Raw genomic sequence first — 18,966 nt, forward strand, 5'->3', positions numbered from 1 at the left:
ACTATTCTGAGTAGATCTGTTTCCCCTTAAGAACTCGAAGTGGTTCTTTGTGCTGGCCTCGCTCAAGTTGTCCTTTAACGATGCTGATTTTTGTATTTCCAACAGCATAAGAACAGACGTTCTGCTGTGATTATTGAATCACAATCAAATACAAATATATTGGAGAATTGAATAATTGAACTTGAAGCATAGAATACGAGAACGAGGAGCATAGAGTAGGTGTACAGGAAAATAAAATTGCTTAGAAGCGTTGAAAGCAATGATTTCTAAATTCAACCCTCAGGTTGGGGAGATCCTATTAAGCCTTCGATGCATAGCGTTGCTATTTGACAATATATATACATTTACGTTAAACATACTTATTTTTTAAAAACGATTGTTTGGTTTGTATTGAATATAATGTAATGATATATTTCTTTCTTAGGATATTAGACGAAATATTACGCATTTATGACATGAGGCCGGAAGCTATCCCAAGCCAAAAGACCAGGAGATTACTATAGATAAAATGAAATAAATTTCCTTCTTCCCTGAGAATAGAATATTAATCATATACCTGTGCGATGAAACGAAAAAATTGACAGAATAAAGTTAATGAATTTGTCTTCCGAGAGGCTGAAAAGGCCTTCGATAGAATACGTATATAACTACGTAATCCATGTGCAATGATTTATGTACAATAAATTACGTTCTTCGAATAGAAATATATACTTCGATCCAACATATTGGTACAAACTGTCGGAGATTCTTTTAGCCGTAAGAAGTTAAATCATCGGTTAGTTACGGAAGTACAAAAAACACGTTAAAAATGTAAGTGTTCCAAGCACCACTCCTTAGCTGGTAACAAAAAATCTGAAGTGTTCGGCGAAGTGTAACCCGGCTTCGAGATCCAGGCAACTGGATATCCTTTCCAGAACGAATTGTTACACATCCTCTGTTCATAGTCCACGTTGTTGCAGTGGATGCAAGAAGCGTCGTCGAGAAAGAACTAGACGGTCCAGTTCCCTGTCAATAACTGGAGCGACGATGTCGGGTGAATCGATCTCATTGACACCGGATTTGCCAGGAGCTTCTAGCCTCGTTCTACACAAGTTGACCTACTGTTTCTTATTAACGTCGTCTGTGGTATTATACCTCGTCGTATCCCAACATCCACGACACCGTTTTTTTTTCCAAAATTTCTCTCTCGCCTTTTTAATCTTTTGACTTTAACGTATTCGTTGCTACTGACGCATATGGTGCGTCGATCCAATCTCTCTTTTCGCGATTCTACTAATTGTCGCATTTTAGCTTCTATTAGCTTCGATCGAGTAACGTAGAAAGACAGAGCTATCGTTGTGTATAATGCGTAGGTTCAATTATTTCGGTGATATCGATACAACTGGTGCAATTTTAGCTTTCGCGCGCTTCGATAAAATTACTCAGGAAAGCAACTGAACCGATGGACAGCGCGTTGAAACGAAAATTAAATAAATTAAATAAATTAAAACAAGCATCCCGATGGACTGTTTTCTAGTAAATAAAAGAATACAACTTTAGGGATGCGAATGTTAATCTTCATTAACTAATGGTAATTAATTTACTTCCTAAAATCTATAATTTCATTGTATTCCAAGGTTCAAGAAACTTCCATTTTTATACTGTCGTGATTTAATCAAGGCTGAACTCTTTCCCCAAATAAGCAGACTCTTTCTTCTCTCACTCTAAACTAATAAATTTTGTCCTCCTTGACACTAAAACGTTCTGATTTTTATTGTTAGAAATTTCCTATCTCTGTCAGACCAAATCTTGCATATTATCATTATCGTTATTCAAATAACTTTCCATAAATTTCATTTCCCAAAATTCCTAAAGCTCCTAACTTCGATAATTGTCTTACTCCTGCCACGTATTCGCATTTCCTCGGCTTTCGGTCTTCCACGCTGCGCAAGAAGCCGAGCCAACCCACAGACTGGCTGCTCTATCTCCATCTTCTCGAGCGTTTTCTGCGAAGGAGAGCGAATATCAATCAAATTATTACGGCAATCTGGTTCTCGTGACAGCCTCGGGAGCACTTCTAAGCACAATGCGGCGTGTCGTAATCCATCGATCGAAAGACGTGCGAACACAGAGATCACAGATGCGCCGAGCGCTGCATTTTCGTCAAGGAGGATCGCGTTTACGGCATCCTGATGTCGTTATTAGAGGCGATGTGAGATTGTTAGGAAACTGGGATGCATTTGCCAACTTTCGTACCGTATTGAACCTGTGGTTTCATCGAAAACAAATTTCACAGTGGAAGGGTGAGGATTGTCCCGTACTAGTTAGCGTTTTAAACGGGTTATCGAATATTCCGAAAAAGTTTGTGCTTTCCAAGCGAGGCGTGTAATATTTCCGCGGCTCGTTCATATCTCATTTTCCATTTAAGGATATTAAATATTCAAATCATCCAAATATACAGATAATTATAATTATCCTTTGATTCGAATATAAAGTTATTAAACCACGTTGAAAATTATATAGGAATTTCCGATTCTTAAAGTTGCTTCTCTATGAGCATCTGACTCGTGAATTGACAATTTCCAACGATTATATTATACGCAGACAGATATATAACGTATAATTAGTTGAACTATAACGTGTAATTTTTGGAATGACTTTAGTTGGCTTTGCAGGCGGATGGAAATTAACAGACATTTTTTCAGCGCGGTTTCAGGGATAGAGTAACGCGACGAACGAACGCGAGAGACCGATGCTAACCGAGCACCGTGGTATCCCGCTATCAATATCGTCAGTGGGTCAGTTAACAACGGGGTCAGCCGAGGGCGAATCCGGACTGCGGGTCAACCAATCTCCTCGTGCGGTTCTGTCCTGCTGACAATGACTATTAACTGTATATGCACCCACAAAAGTAAATTTACGGGCATTGCAGCGACGTAACTTCCAAACTTTACACCCTTTTAACATTTATCCCACTCCTTTGCTATTTTATTGCAATATTTCTAGCTCACATTTCTTCGACGATCGTTATTCAATCAAATTAATGAATTATACTTGCTGAATTTTCAGTAAACCTTGAATGTTTGATACTCTTGCAAATTGTTATTTACTATACTTATGATGATTAAAGTGTCCATTATTCCAGAATGAGATTCATCTTAATGTTTCAAAAAATTGTCCCAAAATGTTTGGTGAGTCTTTTGAAGATGTTTGTCGATCGCGATGACGCAAGGAACATAGTGAATAAAGCATTAACTCAGAGCGAATAACGCGGTATTGTTGATGCGATTATGCGAACTCCAACAGTGAACTCCTCCGGTAGAGCGTGCATACGGTACTGAGAAGGACAGGTCGTGAACGGTCCGGTTCCCATTCGGATGGAACTTTGTAGGCCTGACGAGCAGCCGAACATTGTAGATAAGAATTTCTGTCAACCAAAGCTCCATCCTAATCTCCACTCAAGTCACGATCCAAACTTGTACCAAAACCTATACCCAAATCTTCACCCAAGCCACGACTCAAGCTTAGGACAAAGATTCTGATGAAAGTTTGAACGAAGATTAAGACGAAGGTCTGAGTGAAACAAATACGCGTCTACAATATTTTTGGTTGTTCTTCAAGAGTAGAAAGTTTCATCTAAATCGGAGCCGGACCGTTTGCCATCTTCCCCTGTGATTTCAGTCACCTAGTAGTCGCTGTCTATCGTGCAACTGGATTGCGACTGAGATTAATCATGGCGACGCTCATCTCTCAGACTTCTGTCTCTCTTCAATCGATCTTGCAATACAAGAGTGCTATATCTGCAAGCGGATCGCAGATATCAAAATATCTGACTCTGGCAATCTGACTTTTAATTGACAGCAGTTCAATAACGGAGATGCTAGTTTGTGTTTGTACAGCGATCGCGTTAAAGTATGTGTGCATTTAGTGTTTGAATATCCGAGTCCCGATATTCGTTGATAATTTTCTAAATTGCTTTCCTTACATCTGTATGCAAATTTATCGTAGTCACGGCACTGACAGTTATTAAAATGCCAGGATATCGATGCCGGCTGTTGAGAATAAGTTGCCTGACCTACGAGGGGGCACCGTTCCTCGGAGGCGATGCCCTGGCAGTTTTTCATTACCACAGATCTCTTGGGAACTAGCCGGAAGACCAGAGTGCACAATTACACCAGGTGGGGGATAAATAAGGAGTAGGTGGCAGAGCAAGATGAGACGAGAAACAAGACGGAAGTGGGTCAGCGGGACTGTCGGTCGTGAGGGTCCGGGTTCATTTTACCTCACCTCGAGAGTTACGACTCGCTCTGGCTAATGAAATAAAATATACGAGCTCTAACGTAATCGAATGAATTTTACCAAGGCCAAAAGAAACGTAAATACAATTTACTCGACCTATTTCCAAAATTATTTCGAGTCGGGCCATAATTTCAATCGACTTCTTTTAGTGTTCTATTTTGTGGATTTCAAATCGTTGCTGTCCAGGTTTCTGTAGTTGAAATAGCTCCTCTAAAATAAAAGCCCGATTTGGTGAAAAATAATCGACTTCAATTTCTTCGATAATTTTCATTTATATTTTATACATACATAGATTTCTTTGAATATTTACAAGTAGTTCTTTCATCTTGCGTTTTTTTTTTTATTTCTTTGTTTTTTTTTTTTGGAACTGCTGTCTGAGAGGAAAACCAGGGCTTCTCGAGTCTTAAAATTCGTTTTCCTCCCACAGTAACACTTAACTGCTAATGATTATTTTACACTCAACATCGATAAATACTCAGGTAGAGCTAATAAATTTTCTAGCGTTTTGTTAAGATCTTTTTCCCACCATTCTTCGTCTACTGCCATTCTTCATCACGCACCTCTTCCTCTTGGTTAGTCACATCTGTTGATATCGACACACAGACAGATTTCCGTATTTCCGTTGGAAATGCGTACCGTTCGCGTCCCTCGTCGAACGAGTACGCATTCTGGCAAAATATAGTAAAAATCTCTTTTTCATCTCTTCCTCCAACTCCCTACCATTCTTTTATTTTCTCGATAAAAAAATATCTGCATTGTATATTTTCGTTTAAACTTAGGTGGCCCCTCGACGCACGATACCACTGTTTTATTGTTTAAACGCGGAGCGAATCGAATTTTCAAGTTTCGTTTACGAAAGATAAAGGACGGATCTCCAATAGCGATGTCAACTTTTCTTACACTAATTATCATATAACGAAAATTGAGAAATTTATAACATTTCTTGTAGAATACTCAAGTCGCAGTTTTAAAATTCAATCATTGACAGAAATTTAAGGAGACGTATCGTCTTAGGATCTTAAAACATTGTATACTACACGAAGTGTCGGACAGCGGTATCGTATGATTAGGGTGTATTTTACATTTTCCACTCTGCACCATATTTATCACCAACGCGTCGTCTAGGTCGCTTATTAGGAAGTCCTCGAGTGCCTGGAATTCTAACAAGATCGTCAACAGCTCGAAATCGATCTCGATACGCTCTTCTTCTCCAACGAAGTAGCAATAAAGAAGCAAACGACGTACAATGTTCGTTCGATGATATAAAAATTCTACAAACAGGAAATACTCTAAAACAGAAAATAAGTTTGAAGAACACGAAAAACAGCGAACACAATAATAATGTAATAAAGTAACCGCGGTCTTGACGAGAATAAAAATCTTAATAGTCATAGTAATACTCTTTCTTTTATTTCTATGCAACAGTCTATAAGCCTCTTTTATCTGGATCACGTTTCTTCTACTATATTTTAATGCGTAATAGTAACCTGCTCTAGTCGCAATCTTCCAAGAACTTTGAATGACTGATTCTCTTTGAATGTTCAGGGCGCTTTCATTGTTCCCATTACTTGCAAACAAGAAAACATTAATGGATAGAAATCGCTTCGTAGTAAAACAATGCAATGTTAACAGATCGAAGAAACCGATTCATAGAGAAGAAATCGTTTCGAGGATCGTATTTCTCCTGAACCTGGTGACAAAGGCTCAGTCAAGCAGAACTACTTGCTGAAATAAATCCTTGGGTGATTAGGTGGATTTAAAAATATAAATATAAAATTTCTTTTATCTCGAAAAGTTCGTGCTCTCAGTTCATTCTACGTGTCCAAGATTTCTTATTGAAATTGGGTAATCTTTTGGAATATAAAGAAAGTTGGGAATAAGAATAAGAAAAGATGTATCTTGCGCGTAGCTTGGACACGTCGAATACAATTGGGACAACAATGAGATTTCTTAAGCATGTGACTTGTTTATAACCGGTGACGCGTGTATATCGAGTAAAACACTGAGATCGGTACCTAAAATATAACAGTATAATATACCTTGAGTATTATCCATTCCCTTGGAACGCTATCTAGTCCATCAGCGCAAAATTACAGCAGTCGGATCGAAAACTCGTTTGGAATGTACTCCGGTTCGCCTAAACGCAGTTTTAAATTCTCATCCTTTCAGACAATCGTCGTTCTTCCCTTTCACTTCCCTACTTAATTACGTGTAATTTAGTTAGAGCCTCGAGAGATACAATTGAAAATTTCTCGTGTAGCCAAGCGTTTATTTTATGTACATCTTAATGCATTCTGCGTCTCGTGAGGAGACTGGAAATCTACGTCATTTATTACGTATTAAAACGAACAAGAAAAATACAGCAGAGAAACAGAAAAATGTCTATAACGTCTATTTAATCTCGAATTACTACGAGACACAGAACGCATTATACTAAATGATCTTTGGCTTCTATCGCCAATTATTAATGAGACGCAGCGTTTCTTACATTGGTAGACATCGTGAACCGCGACAGGAATTCTTTTTTTCCCTTTCTCGACGTACTTTCTCTCTAATCACAATCTGTTTCTGTCATCTTCCCTTTCGTTACTTATGCTATAAATACGCGGTGTGCTTGCTGCTGTGCTCAAGGGCTGCAAGGACGTCTTGTTTCTGCCTCACGTACAACCTGCCCTTTTTCCAAGGATTTTGAAGCTGCAACAACTTGAAGTCATCTCTCAAGCAACGCTCTCTGGCACCGATCACAGCCACCAAGCAAAAGTTCGGCAGCTCGTCAGCCGTGTAAATGGGCCCTTCTTGACCCTTTAACACTACCGCCATGTTCAGCTGCTTCACAACTAGATTCACAACTTCTCTGGCCGTGGTCCTCGGAGTAACGTGTAACTTGAGACTGGTTCCGGAAGCCAGGCCGGTTTCGTAGGCCGCGTAAACCTGCAAAAATACCGAGTCTATGGTCAGACGATGCCGTTAGGTAATTTATAGACTGTACAGATACAAATTGTCTGCTGTAAAATCAGCATATGCAGTGACATTTAGGTGGCAGGGCAGTGACAGCACGTTGCTCGATGCATCTGGCTGTTGTTAACGACGAATAGTAAATTAAGTAAACGTTAGTGTTCAAAACATTTGAAAGAGAGAGAGAAAAAAAAAAAGAAGAAAAAGATTGCTTACCTAATGGTAGTAACGATTTAAAATGACATAGATAAAGAGATATGCAGCACGCATTCAGATCAAAGATTTTTATTTATCGTTAGAAAAATTATACCTAGATTAACATGGAAACAATCGTGTTACGTTAAGTTGAAAGCTCGGACGAAATTTCATGCTCTGCTAGATCGATAATACACGAAAAGCGTAATCTGGAAAGCGCATCTGAGCGAGACAAGCACTGAAACTTAGCGGTGTGTGACGGCTTACTCATATGTCTGCTACATCGGTCTGCACTAGAAGACCAAGTGAGCTGTTTTTAACTACAATCAGGTTAGACTTGTGTTCCCTACAAGGAAAAATATTATTTAAACTCAATGAGTAGTTTCCCAATAGGTAATAATAAGCTTTTGCGGTTTAGAATTGGAATAAGTGTTACTTTAAGGAAGCTTGCGCAAGGAATAATTCCTTGGCTAATGGGAAACAACCGTGACAAATTGTACTAGCTGCTCCCAAGATTATTACGATCGTTGTTCGTAATTGTAATCCCCCGTGAATCTTGAGAATGAAGCAACGATCATGTTGTAACTAGCAATAAGACGAACACGATTCTTTTCAGAAAAGAATAATCTTCCGTGGTGATTTCTGTCACAATATTTAACTACACAGGATCCCAATCCTGTTATTTCATTATATATTGACTCTTCCTCCATGTAAATTCTAATTTCTGCTTGAAAAATTGATACTTGGAACTTGACAAATATTACCTGAAGAATGCCCGGCAGAGGAGCAGGCATTAACGTTGCTTCGTCTTTCTCCTCCTCCAGTTGACTCTCCAAGGAACCAGTGGCCGTGGCCGCGACGCTAGCAGTGGGCTTGGTCGGTTTGCTCTTCGTATGTCCACTCTTTATGCAGACACTTGAGTTAGGCGTCGAATACTCGTCGCTACTTAGCGAATGCAAACTGTCGGAATTGGTGTTGCTGACACTTAACAGACTCGTCGTGTTTGTCATGGCTGTTGACACGCTTAGGAGCGAGCCACCATAGATCATAGGTTTTATGCTGAGTAAAGGACTAGTGCTGGCCGACGCGGATGTGATCGTAGCTGACCTATTTCTGGGACTGTGTTTGTATTTCGTTAGGATCAGAGTGTCCTCGGATTTGGAAGGCGGTAACCTGGTGTTCTGTAATGGTACCAGATGATTGTTGCTGCCAGTGCTGGTCGCGTTGCTTAGATTGCTGGGGCTGCTCATAGGTACCGTAGACTTTGCAGGCTCTGAGCCGGCCGACACATTTGAAGTGTTGCTGCCCTTGCGGATATACTGGCCACTGGGCAATTGTTGTTCGCTTTTACTGAACTCCGTTGTGAGCAGATTTGAGGAAGAATTGGACATGTTAGGTCCTGGCCAGCTGCCTCGACCTGGACTAGATTTCACCAGCTTCGGATCGCGTGGCGGTAATTGGAGCAAACTTCTCTTTAGGCTGTTGCTGTTGCTTCTGTTTCGGTCGAGGCTGAGCAGGTGCTTCATTGAAATTCCGACTGTTTGTGACGAACCCTGTAGTTATGAATTATAGAGTTGTCTAATGCGATATACTTGGATTTTAAAGAATCTTACACAGATCACAGGATTGGTCAGTTCAACTTACGCTCTGCTGCGAAGAACCGCGATCTCTAGCGAACGTGATCACGTCTATGAGCCACCTGGCTCCTTTCCACACGGTGTTTACTTGAGTCTGTAGATCTTGCAGCCTGGCTAACTTATCCTTCGCCACGCTTAATTCCAGAGAACTGAAGGCTTCTCTGTGGTTGTATTGAGCTTGCGCCGTGTCGAGTTCAAGAATGCAACTTAGTCTTGAATATCTGTTGATCACATCCTTCTGATAGGTGTTTAAGTGAACCATCTCGAACACTTGGATGGGCAACGAGAGAAGATCGCCACGTTGAAGAAGGATCTCTCTGGTTCCAGGCACGCAACAGGCGGTTTCTGCAGGAGGCACAGCGATCAGAAAGGACACATCGTGAGTCAGATCGATAACTTCGGCGTCGTAAAGTCGATGGAGCAAAGAGTCTTCAGGACTGATTTCCATGTAATTGAACAATCGCCTTGCTGTAGCAGCGACCAGGTCGACGAACAATTTCTGCTGTTCTGTACCTTGGGCCTCGTTTGTCACGTTTTCCTTCTCTTCACAATCCTTGACCGACGCGTCTGATGCGTGAATGCGAGTTATCCTTTTTAGATAATCCCACTCCTCGCTATGGAAATATAAATAACAATGATTAATAAATCCGCAATGATACGTATGAAGGTACTATTTTCGTCGACTCAATACTTACGCAGAGACGTGTGGGTTGTCACGGATCTTACAATGAGGCAAAACATTAGGTGATTTTGCGGGTACTACGACTTGTATAAGATCGACGCTACTCTGCATCTTCAGATAACCAAGATAAAGCCCCTTTGATAGCTTGATACTGCTAACTTGGTGGTATGTCATCTGTTCCTGTATACTGGCTATTAAAATATCCGCTACGTTACTATCTTCGTGAATAATGACTTTCTTCGTGACTTTGCTGAGTGGCAACCATCTGCTATTCAACACTGAGATCAACTTCGGGGATTTTACGTAATTCACTGTGGAGAAAACCAGGGTGCCTTGAACGTCTCTAATGGGTTTATGGTACAGCTGACCAATGTCTTGTATACACAGCGCTGCCTATAAGAACCAATGACCAAAAATTACTCATCAGTCTGTAATTCATTTTAATCTTTAACAAATGTTTAATAATTTTATATAATAGGAAACAAACCTGCATTTGTGCAGCAGCTTGTAAAAGCTTTATCCTGAAGTGATTCGTTGAGCTGCTGTGACTTTTCTCCATATTTTGACGGAGAATTTTAACATCGTCCCAAGTGCAGCCCACTTTCATCAGCCAATGGAAGTCGTTGTAAATACAGCTAGGGTAAGTCTCGTCGACTTCGATCACAGGCAAGAAATCCTCGTTCGTTACCAATATTTTATCCTCGTGATAGAGTAAACAGGCGAGAAAGACGCCGCGTCTTAGATTCTTCTGAAACTTGCTGGTGGCCGAGAAGAGCTGTTTTATCGTTGTTTTCTTCTTGTGATTACGCCTCTGCACGGCCGGCGTTTCTTGAGTGTACTCTGGACGCCTGATATCCGTGAATAAAGTATTCAGCTGCTCCAATCGGCCAGCAAACCTTGGCACTCTGCCATCGATGTCTCTCCAGCCTGGAACAATAGTTATGTGTCTTCACTTTGAGTTTTAAAAACCCCGATAAACTAAACGACCGGTACGTGTGCAATGCAAATTCTAAATTTAACTCGATTCGAATGCAATCGAGTGAAATCTAGGCGCGAGCTAAATGTGGATCAGATATGAGATCGATTTCGTTCTGTACTTTCCAGCTGTGTTACTCGATGTTTTATATGTAAAAGACGCATGACAAGTTACATGTCCTATCTTTTATAGAAGGACAATTTTAAAATTCAACATTTGCAGAGTAAATATGTATTTTTTTTTACTTTCTTGAACATTTAAAGAATATCAATATTGAACATTATTTATGCAGACTAATATCGATTAAACTAACATAACATTTAACCATATTAGTTTCTTATAAGAAACTTATACTAAGATTTATATCTTCGAATCTATTACATTATTTCTATTTCATACTGAGATACTATTTTTCAGCCACCAAGTGGCATAAAGGTCAGGAAATTAACAAAGATCGCCTCCTGTATACACCCTTCATTCGCAATGCATTCTACAGAAAAGAAATAAAAAAAAAAAAAAAATGATCGTACTGCTAGGTGTTACGTGGGCAGGAGTCGAGTTCCTGAACCTGCTGTAGCCCTTCAAATTGCCAGCAGCTGCTCGAAAATAATACTTCTGTCCCTGAATCAGATCGTCAATCCTGCATTCCCTTTGTTTCATATCTAGCACCTCTCTCTCACCACAGATCACCGAGAAATCTTCTTTGATACTCCATTGGACTTTAAATTTCGTGCAGATTGGAGAATCATGGGAATCTGGCTCTTGAAACCTCACTGTTACAGAATTTGTTCCTGTGACGTCCACTGCGACCAAGAATGGCATGTCTGGAGGTCCTGAAATAGATTAGTATTGTCAATTTTATTTAAAAATTTTCTACTCTCGTATTGTTTATGCATTTGCCGCTAATGTTTATGCATTTTTGGAAAGTTTAATTACGTACAAATTTTAAAGAATGCATACAATTTGCAAAAGAAAATTTTTTTTTTAATCGCGTTGAAAAAAATATAAAATCGCATAAACATCCGTGATCTAATTATTACTATCATATCATCAAAACGATACTTTTGAATGACTTACTCGCTTGATCGAATCCAAGTAACATTTTTCTAAGCGCTCTAGCTCTTCTTTCCCACAAAGCAAGTTGCTTGTCCTCCGCGCTACCGCCGCATCCCGTGAGATTGTTGTGCTGCGACGAAAAACTTGACCTATGACTGCTTGGTGGTTCCAGGAGGGTAGTCCCACCGCTGCCGGAAGTACTGCCGCCGAGTTCTTGAACTCTGTGTTCAGCCTCCAACAACAACGAAGCCAAGTGACTGCCCAGGGACTCTGGAGATTTGACTGCGCAAACAGAATCAAAACGATTGCTTGTGAAAGTTCAATATCAAAGGAGGTTCGAGAAAAACCAAAAAAAATTGCAGAGAAATGAAAGATAAGTTTTCAATTTTTGAGAATTTAAGTATTCCTGTAGAAACGTGTCTGGAGAATTAAATCGTAGTTCAGAAGAAAACCAAGGCAGGCTTTTATAATTTTTGAGACAATTTTATAAAACCAGAACCAGGAGAATCTCTCGTATGACACTAAAATTCCATAAGATTTCTTTACATAATCATCCATCCCACTATGCTTACATCGACTGGTATTTTTTAAAAAAAGATGCCTTATTTGCATCTCCGAATCTCACGAACACACGATTTCGCAAATTACGAAGCAAAATGAGAACTACAACAAAAAAATAAAAAATTTCTGGCAGAGAAGGCCAATTTTTCAAACGTTACGAATGGACTTTGTTAGGAAACAATTTAACTCTCCGTAGACAGGTGGAAAAATTACGGAAGAGAGAAAAAAAAAGGAGAAATAAAAAAAGTTGGTAGACGAAATTCAAGAGTGCACTATCGAGGAAACGCGTAATCGAGTCAATTGCACGAATCAACGTGGTTTGTGAGCGGAGAATAGTGCAAAAATCATCCGGCTAATTGAGCCGATTCAACTCGTACCCGGTGTTTATGAATGTAAAATCTGCGGTGGTTCGCATCCGGGACAGACGGTTACGTCGCGATCGTTTAGCCACAATTGTGTCCACATCGGATATCGATTTTCACTTTCTGTCCAGGGACTTTATCTCTGATCGGGTCATTTTACAACTTTCCATGTGGTTTCTGACAGTAACGGGAGATTAAGATATCGATGACGAAATAATTTTTATTTCCCTTCATTCATAAACTCAGTTTGTTACAGTATGGCTATTTCTGTTGAAAAAGAATTCTCTAAAAAATTTGATCTAAACTAACGAGACGAAGATCAAGATAAAAGAGGCAGGAGAAACGAGTCTCCAGTTTCTAAATGACGAAATGTGAAGAAATAATTGAAAGAAATGTTTCGAATGAATTAAATTTAAGTTTAGAAATCTGGGGGTAGACCATGACAAGTATTTCATTTTTGTAAGAGATTAAGTGCACTCGCAGAAATTTTTCCAAAGTATTATTTACACATTTCGATTAATAGAAATCTTTTGAGAAAAAACGAAGACAGATCTTTATCTTTCAAGAGGTCAAGTGTATTCGAAAGTATTTTCTAAAGCGTAGACTTCGATTGATAAATATTCGAGAAAGACCAAAGGCAAATTTTTGATTTTTAAGAATAGAAGATAGAAGAAATTGGTCTAAAGAATCGGAGCTAAATTAATAAAACTGTTAGGAAGAAACCAAGACGATATTTTACATTATATAATAAAAAAAAATCTTGATTTTTTTCCTTGAAGATTACATCACGCTTTCACTTTAAATAAAACAGACTCGTCCGAGAAAAGTGGAGATTTTAATTCAAGAGACTTTAATGCCAGCATAAATCAGATTGGTAACAACGTTACATCATTAAAATCTCCGAAGTAAACAAACGAGTATTATATTGTAGAACGTGTAAAACGTGGCGTAAAGCGATGGAATTCCATTATAAAAGTAATTTCACTCTCGTAAGGAAGATTACTCGTCTTGCGTAAATACATCAGATTCGCTTAACCGTTTCAATTGAAATTTTAATCGGTGAATATTAACTTTGGCTAGAGCGAATTACGCTAGAAATTAAGGGAATAACAAAGAGTAAACGAACACGGATAGAAAATTCGATGTGCGAATACTTTAAGATGTGTATGTATGTCGAGGCCAGAAATGTTGCTCAAGCCAATATATTTGTTACAATATTTTAAATTTTAATTGAAATTTTATCTTGTATTTTGGCGCCTCTTTCTTTTGATGTGTCTAATAAATGGTATTATTTCTTTGAACATATGTTTCAATTTAATTAACAGAAAATTTAAAACCAAACACATTGTTGGAGTTCACTTTAATTGAAATTTTATTTTGTATCACGTCACCTCTTGCTTCTCTTACGTCTAATAAATTATATTATTTCTTTGAACGTATGTTTCAGTTTAATTAATAGAAAATTTGAAAGCAGACATATTTTTGAAGCTAACACGCTTCTTGCAATATTTCATATTTTAATTGGTAACTTTTTGTCCCTTCCTTTTAACAGGTCTAATGAAGTGCATCTACTAGTTTCACAATTCAAACAAAATTGAATACCAAACGTATTATTGAAATTACTTTAATCGTCCTTTTATCTGCTTTTTTCAATACCACTAATAAAGAGTACTTCAATCTTTTTCAACACATGCTTCAATTTAATTAATAAAATATTTCAAACCAGAGATATTGTCGAAGCTAATATATCTTTTGTAATGTTTCAAATTTTAATTGAAATTTTATCTTGCATCTCGTCGCCTCTGCCTTTTCATATGACTAACAATAAATAATTGTATCTCTTCTCTGTACATATGTTTCAATTTAATTAATAGAGAACTTGAAACCAGACATATTTTGAGAGCTAACACGCTTGTTGTAATATCTCAAATTTTAATTGAAATTTTTATTTCTATCTTTTTGTCCCTTCCTTTTGACAGGTCTAATGAAGCATCGTCTATCATTTTCACAATTCATACAAAATTGAATACCAAACATATTATTGAAAGTAACATCTTTGTCACGCTTTAGACAATCTACGATAGACGATCAGATAGTAACCGATTGTACGAGTATTTCAGAGATTATCCTGGAAGATTAGATTAAAATGAAAAAGCAGTATCGTAAGGGCGATATCACATTAATTTTAAAAGCGAAAGAAGAGAAGGAAGGTTGTAGAGTTTAATTATCAGCGGAGCGAGATTCTACGCTTGCGATTACACTTGTAAATTGGCAGATGAGGAGAAAGGCTCGGTGGAAAGTTTCTTCGCTTCTTTTCACAAGCCTCGAATTCTCGTTATATTTTTTGTTCCATCGCGGTCGAAACGCAATAAAGCTCGACTACATTTTTATTACAGACTGCGCAATACTAATAGGAATTCTATCCTGTTCGGCTATTCCTCCCCCCTCCCGTTTTTCATCACCAAAAATCGCTATGGTTTTTTTTTCTCTTTAATTCCTCTCCAACTTTTAGGTCACTATGAATCCATCGTGCAATCTTTTCGAATTTGATCGTTCGCCACGTACACGAGTCAACTTTCACATTGAACTATATATTTTTCGGATCGTGTTCCCTGTAGCCGTGAACCAACTGAAGCTACCAACAAATTATCTCGCGAGTGGAAAATAAAAAGATTTTAGGGTTTTCTGCCATTCATCAAACTTCTCTGCACCTTTTTTTTACTCTGACCATACAAACGAGAAATTTGCAAGCGTATTGTTTTCCGAAACAGAGGCGACCTATCGAGAGGCCTTCAATTTATCTGCTTTTCCACACCGAAACTGCCTGTATCGAGGATTTTCGCCAAAGAAGTGAAAGAACATCGATTTGATTCAACAAAATAAACGACTCCGCAAACGCTGTAAATTTTTGAAGAATCTTTGCGAAGTTTCTCATTTTCTACACATTTTTACCCTCTGCTCGATCTTTCCCCCATGGACGAAGAAATCGACGAAGAAAATTTCTAAGTCCTTTACTTATGAAGTTTATAATTCCTATCTCGCGTATAACAGGAGTACCGGTCGGTTATGAGAGGAGAAGTTTTTAATCCTTAAAGGCTATCATGCGAGAAGCTATCATCAACTATGAGAAGAGAAGTTCCCAACCCTTAAAGGCTATCACGAGCCAGAGAGTTCATCTCGCTACATCTTTTTTAGATTAAAAATTAAGAAGTGGAATTAAATGTTTCGCTATTATTAGATGATACTGGTGAGAAACATTAGATGGAAAACCTAAGAGAAAAACTTCAGCGTGCGATGGTCTTTAAAGATCAAAAACTTTCTCTCTCTCTCATAACCGAGCAAAACTTTTGTTACAAGAAGAGATAATTATATTATTAAATTATGAAATGTATTACTGAATTACAGATTCCCTTTTTCGATTCTCCTTTGCTGGAACCTGAAACAGTTTCACGTAATACAATTTCACGATAAAACGTTCAAGTAAAAAATGTTCATAGTCTAAAGATAACCAAATGAAATAAAACTTGAACGATATTAACACATAGTAAGTATTATGTATTTTTGTAGCCAAGTGACGCGAGAGTTTAATAAAATAAACTTCGTCGAACCTTCGTTCTTGTAAATTCGTATATTAACAAAAATTGAGAAACCGATTGATCAGATGATACAAGAATTTACATAGAGTTAGACGAGCAAAAGAAATAAGGATAAATATACAATTTGAAATTAAATTAAATTAAATTAAATTACACAGTGGCAATGTTATCGTTAAACCGTACTTCGTAGAATACAACGCTGTTGAATATTTAAAGTTTAAGGATGTTAACGGAAATTTCACGCTGATCGAGAGCTGGATAAACGTAACAAACGGAATTTCCAATTGAGTTCCTGTGTACTTACACTGGTTACCCTCCTGTGCGCCGAACGCGACCAGCATTTTTGCAAGCGGCCTATTGTTGCTGAGCACCGCAACATCCAGGGGTGACAGGCCGTCGCTGTTCACGCTGAAAGAATTCAATTCACACCGACGTTACTCCTGAGAAAATATTAATTGCGATCTAACGCCAGATCATTGCAAAAATCACGCTAAGATAATTTATTATATCTAACGATTCATCGATCAGATTTCCTTTGAATGAAAAAAAAGTAGCAAAAAGAGTGTGATACGAAAAATACACGAATGCGATATATATATACGCATAGATTAAATAAATCGTAAAAGCCATGGAAAATTCCAGCGGATACCATGTGCCGGCGTTCGAACGGAAAATAAACGGTTACGCCTATTTCCGTGAGGTAATCGGCATCAATTTCGTTCCGGGATAAACGTGCTTTCGCGAACTGCCATTAGTAAACTGGGACAAAGAGAGAAGAAGTGGATAAACGGATTATTGTAGCAGCGAATGGACATTCAGCGACGATTACGACGCATGTACACCGATTGCAATGCAAACGTCGACTCGCGGATCGCGATCATTCGATTACGCATCGAAACTTTGTCATTTCGTATTCCATTCGTTGCGTTCTTTGATATTCATCTTTGATATTACTTTAATCAAGTTAGCTGTCGCGACCTCTTTGAAAATTGTGTAGCTGAAATATGTCGCAAAAGGCAAGTAATAACGAGTATACTCGTCAAACATAGAGTATCTGTGGCTGTTGTAATATAGAATTATGTTGTAATGAAACGACTGTTTTATTTTTTAACTTTGTTACTACAATTTACTGCAACTATCAAATTGTAATTTAAGCAACAAATTGTATCTTTTAATCACGACGAGTGTACTCGTCATAACACAAAATATTGGCATTTCCTCATAACGAGTGTACTCGTCAGAAACAGCTAGCCGATAAACAGGTTAATCGATACATACAGGGTGGTAAGATGAGATCAGAAGGATATTCGAATCGAGTTAAGTAATTTTCTCTGCAATTTGCCAAATTCCGTTATGAACAATTTCTAAGTACTTGAAGCAATTTATCGGCGTTAAAAAATGTAACATTCGAAAGTATTTTTATATTATCGGTTCTTACGTGAAGAATCTGATTTGAATGAAATTTGGATGAAACTTTGTCGGTTTGAATAACAGCCAACAATGGCACATATATTAATCTTATTACTCGTCAGGAAAGTAATTCTATCTTTTCTTTTACGTGAAAATGAAATACGATCTTTTACTAAATAATATCAAAGAAAACTAGTGACGCGAAGTTCAATATCGATAAGATGTTGAAGCTTAGATGACTCAAGTATAATCGATGTCGACTGATTAAAATTTAAAAGACTGAATTTGGTAAAAATGTGAACAGTGATCTGTTCGTTCGAGGGATCACCAAAGTTTCATCCTTTTCCGTACGGACTATTTTTCTTGTGAAAGTACGTGTCAAAGAGGAAGTTTCAAACTCCTATTTGTTTTCTCCGGATTGTTCTTTGAATAACAGGGACTTGACTCAGGTACTTCAGAGTATCACTATATTAAGTTTCCATAAAATAGCATAAAAATCTACGATCAAATTTCAATTTGCAATTATACCAATTCTGCGACACGCTGTACAACAAAGGACGGAAAAACAATTACCACGCGTTACGTATGACAACGGAACGTTGCATCCAAGTAACTTTCGACTTAAGTAGATTACATATCGGATGAATAGTTATTAGCGCGCACAGCAAGCTCACTGTGGAATATCTGCGTCTATGGTGTCCATTTACTCGACTAAATCTAATTATCGTCGGGGATTGCAACATATCTAACGAGCCTTATGTTACGGATCGATACGATTACAATGTAGGAACCGTGTAACGTGTCGAAATGCGTACGAAGGGTTTGTCTAGGTCCTAGACAAACGGACGTTGCATCGAACGCTAATTAACGCGAGCTAACGTACTACAAGGCACCGAGCAAATTGGAATTTACTGTCTCGTGCCTCGACTTTGTCCCGTTCTGCTTATATCAAGATCCACCGATAGGCTAACAAACCGTGTATCGATGTGCCAGTGAATTTTATTCGAATAGAATTTTACGAGGAATCGTGTTTTATGGTAGCAACTCCTCGTAAATATTCACATTGTCTTCGTCGTATCTAGCGGTTCACCGAGTCGAGGAATTTTACGCGCAAAAGTAAAATTTGATGGAAAAAATCAAGTTTCTTCGTTATATACTATACTTTGTTATAGCTAGACTGCGGATTTTTATGCGCATTCGTATCTTTACGAATATAAGTAAAAATGTTGAATTTCGATAGGAAATGTTTTACCTACCG

General features: G+C 38.2%; 1 protein-coding gene across 14 annotated transcripts in view; it reads right to left on the reverse strand.

The window, feature by feature from the left end:
* Nucleotides 1–4,530: 4,530 nt before the first annotated feature.
* The window catches only part of LOC132913150 (ankyrin repeat and fibronectin type-III domain-containing protein 1), a 187,779-nt gene continuing 173,343 nt past the window's right edge, over nucleotides 4,531–18,966 (reverse strand). For 13 of the 14 annotated variants that reach the window (XM_060971160.1, XM_060971159.1, XM_060971164.1 and 10 more), the window contains 8 exons: nucleotides 16,603–16,706; nucleotides 11,801–12,061; nucleotides 11,254–11,556; nucleotides 10,235–10,674; nucleotides 9,761–10,140; nucleotides 9,073–9,679; nucleotides 8,193–8,981; nucleotides 4,531–7,209 (listed from right to left, as the gene is read on the reverse strand). In XM_060971160.1, the coding sequence (XP_060827143.1) occupies nucleotides 6,874–7,209; nucleotides 8,193–8,981; nucleotides 9,073–9,679; nucleotides 9,761–10,140; nucleotides 10,235–10,674; nucleotides 11,254–11,556; nucleotides 11,801–12,061; nucleotides 16,603–16,706 (3,220 nt within the window). In that variant the 3' untranslated portion in view covers nucleotides 4,531–6,873. Of the gene's footprint in view, nucleotides 7,210–7,695; nucleotides 7,775–8,192; nucleotides 8,982–9,072; nucleotides 9,680–9,760; nucleotides 10,141–10,234; nucleotides 10,675–11,253; nucleotides 11,557–11,800; nucleotides 12,062–16,602; nucleotides 16,707–18,966 lie in introns of all 14 variants that reach the window. The other variant, XR_009659336.1, reaches the window with a different exon arrangement.

This window comes from Bombus pascuorum, chromosome 13 (assembly GCF_905332965.1).
Source record: "Bombus pascuorum chromosome 13, iyBomPasc1.1, whole genome shotgun sequence".
NCBI classification, from domain to species: domain Eukaryota; kingdom Metazoa; phylum Arthropoda; class Insecta; order Hymenoptera; family Apidae; genus Bombus; species Bombus pascuorum.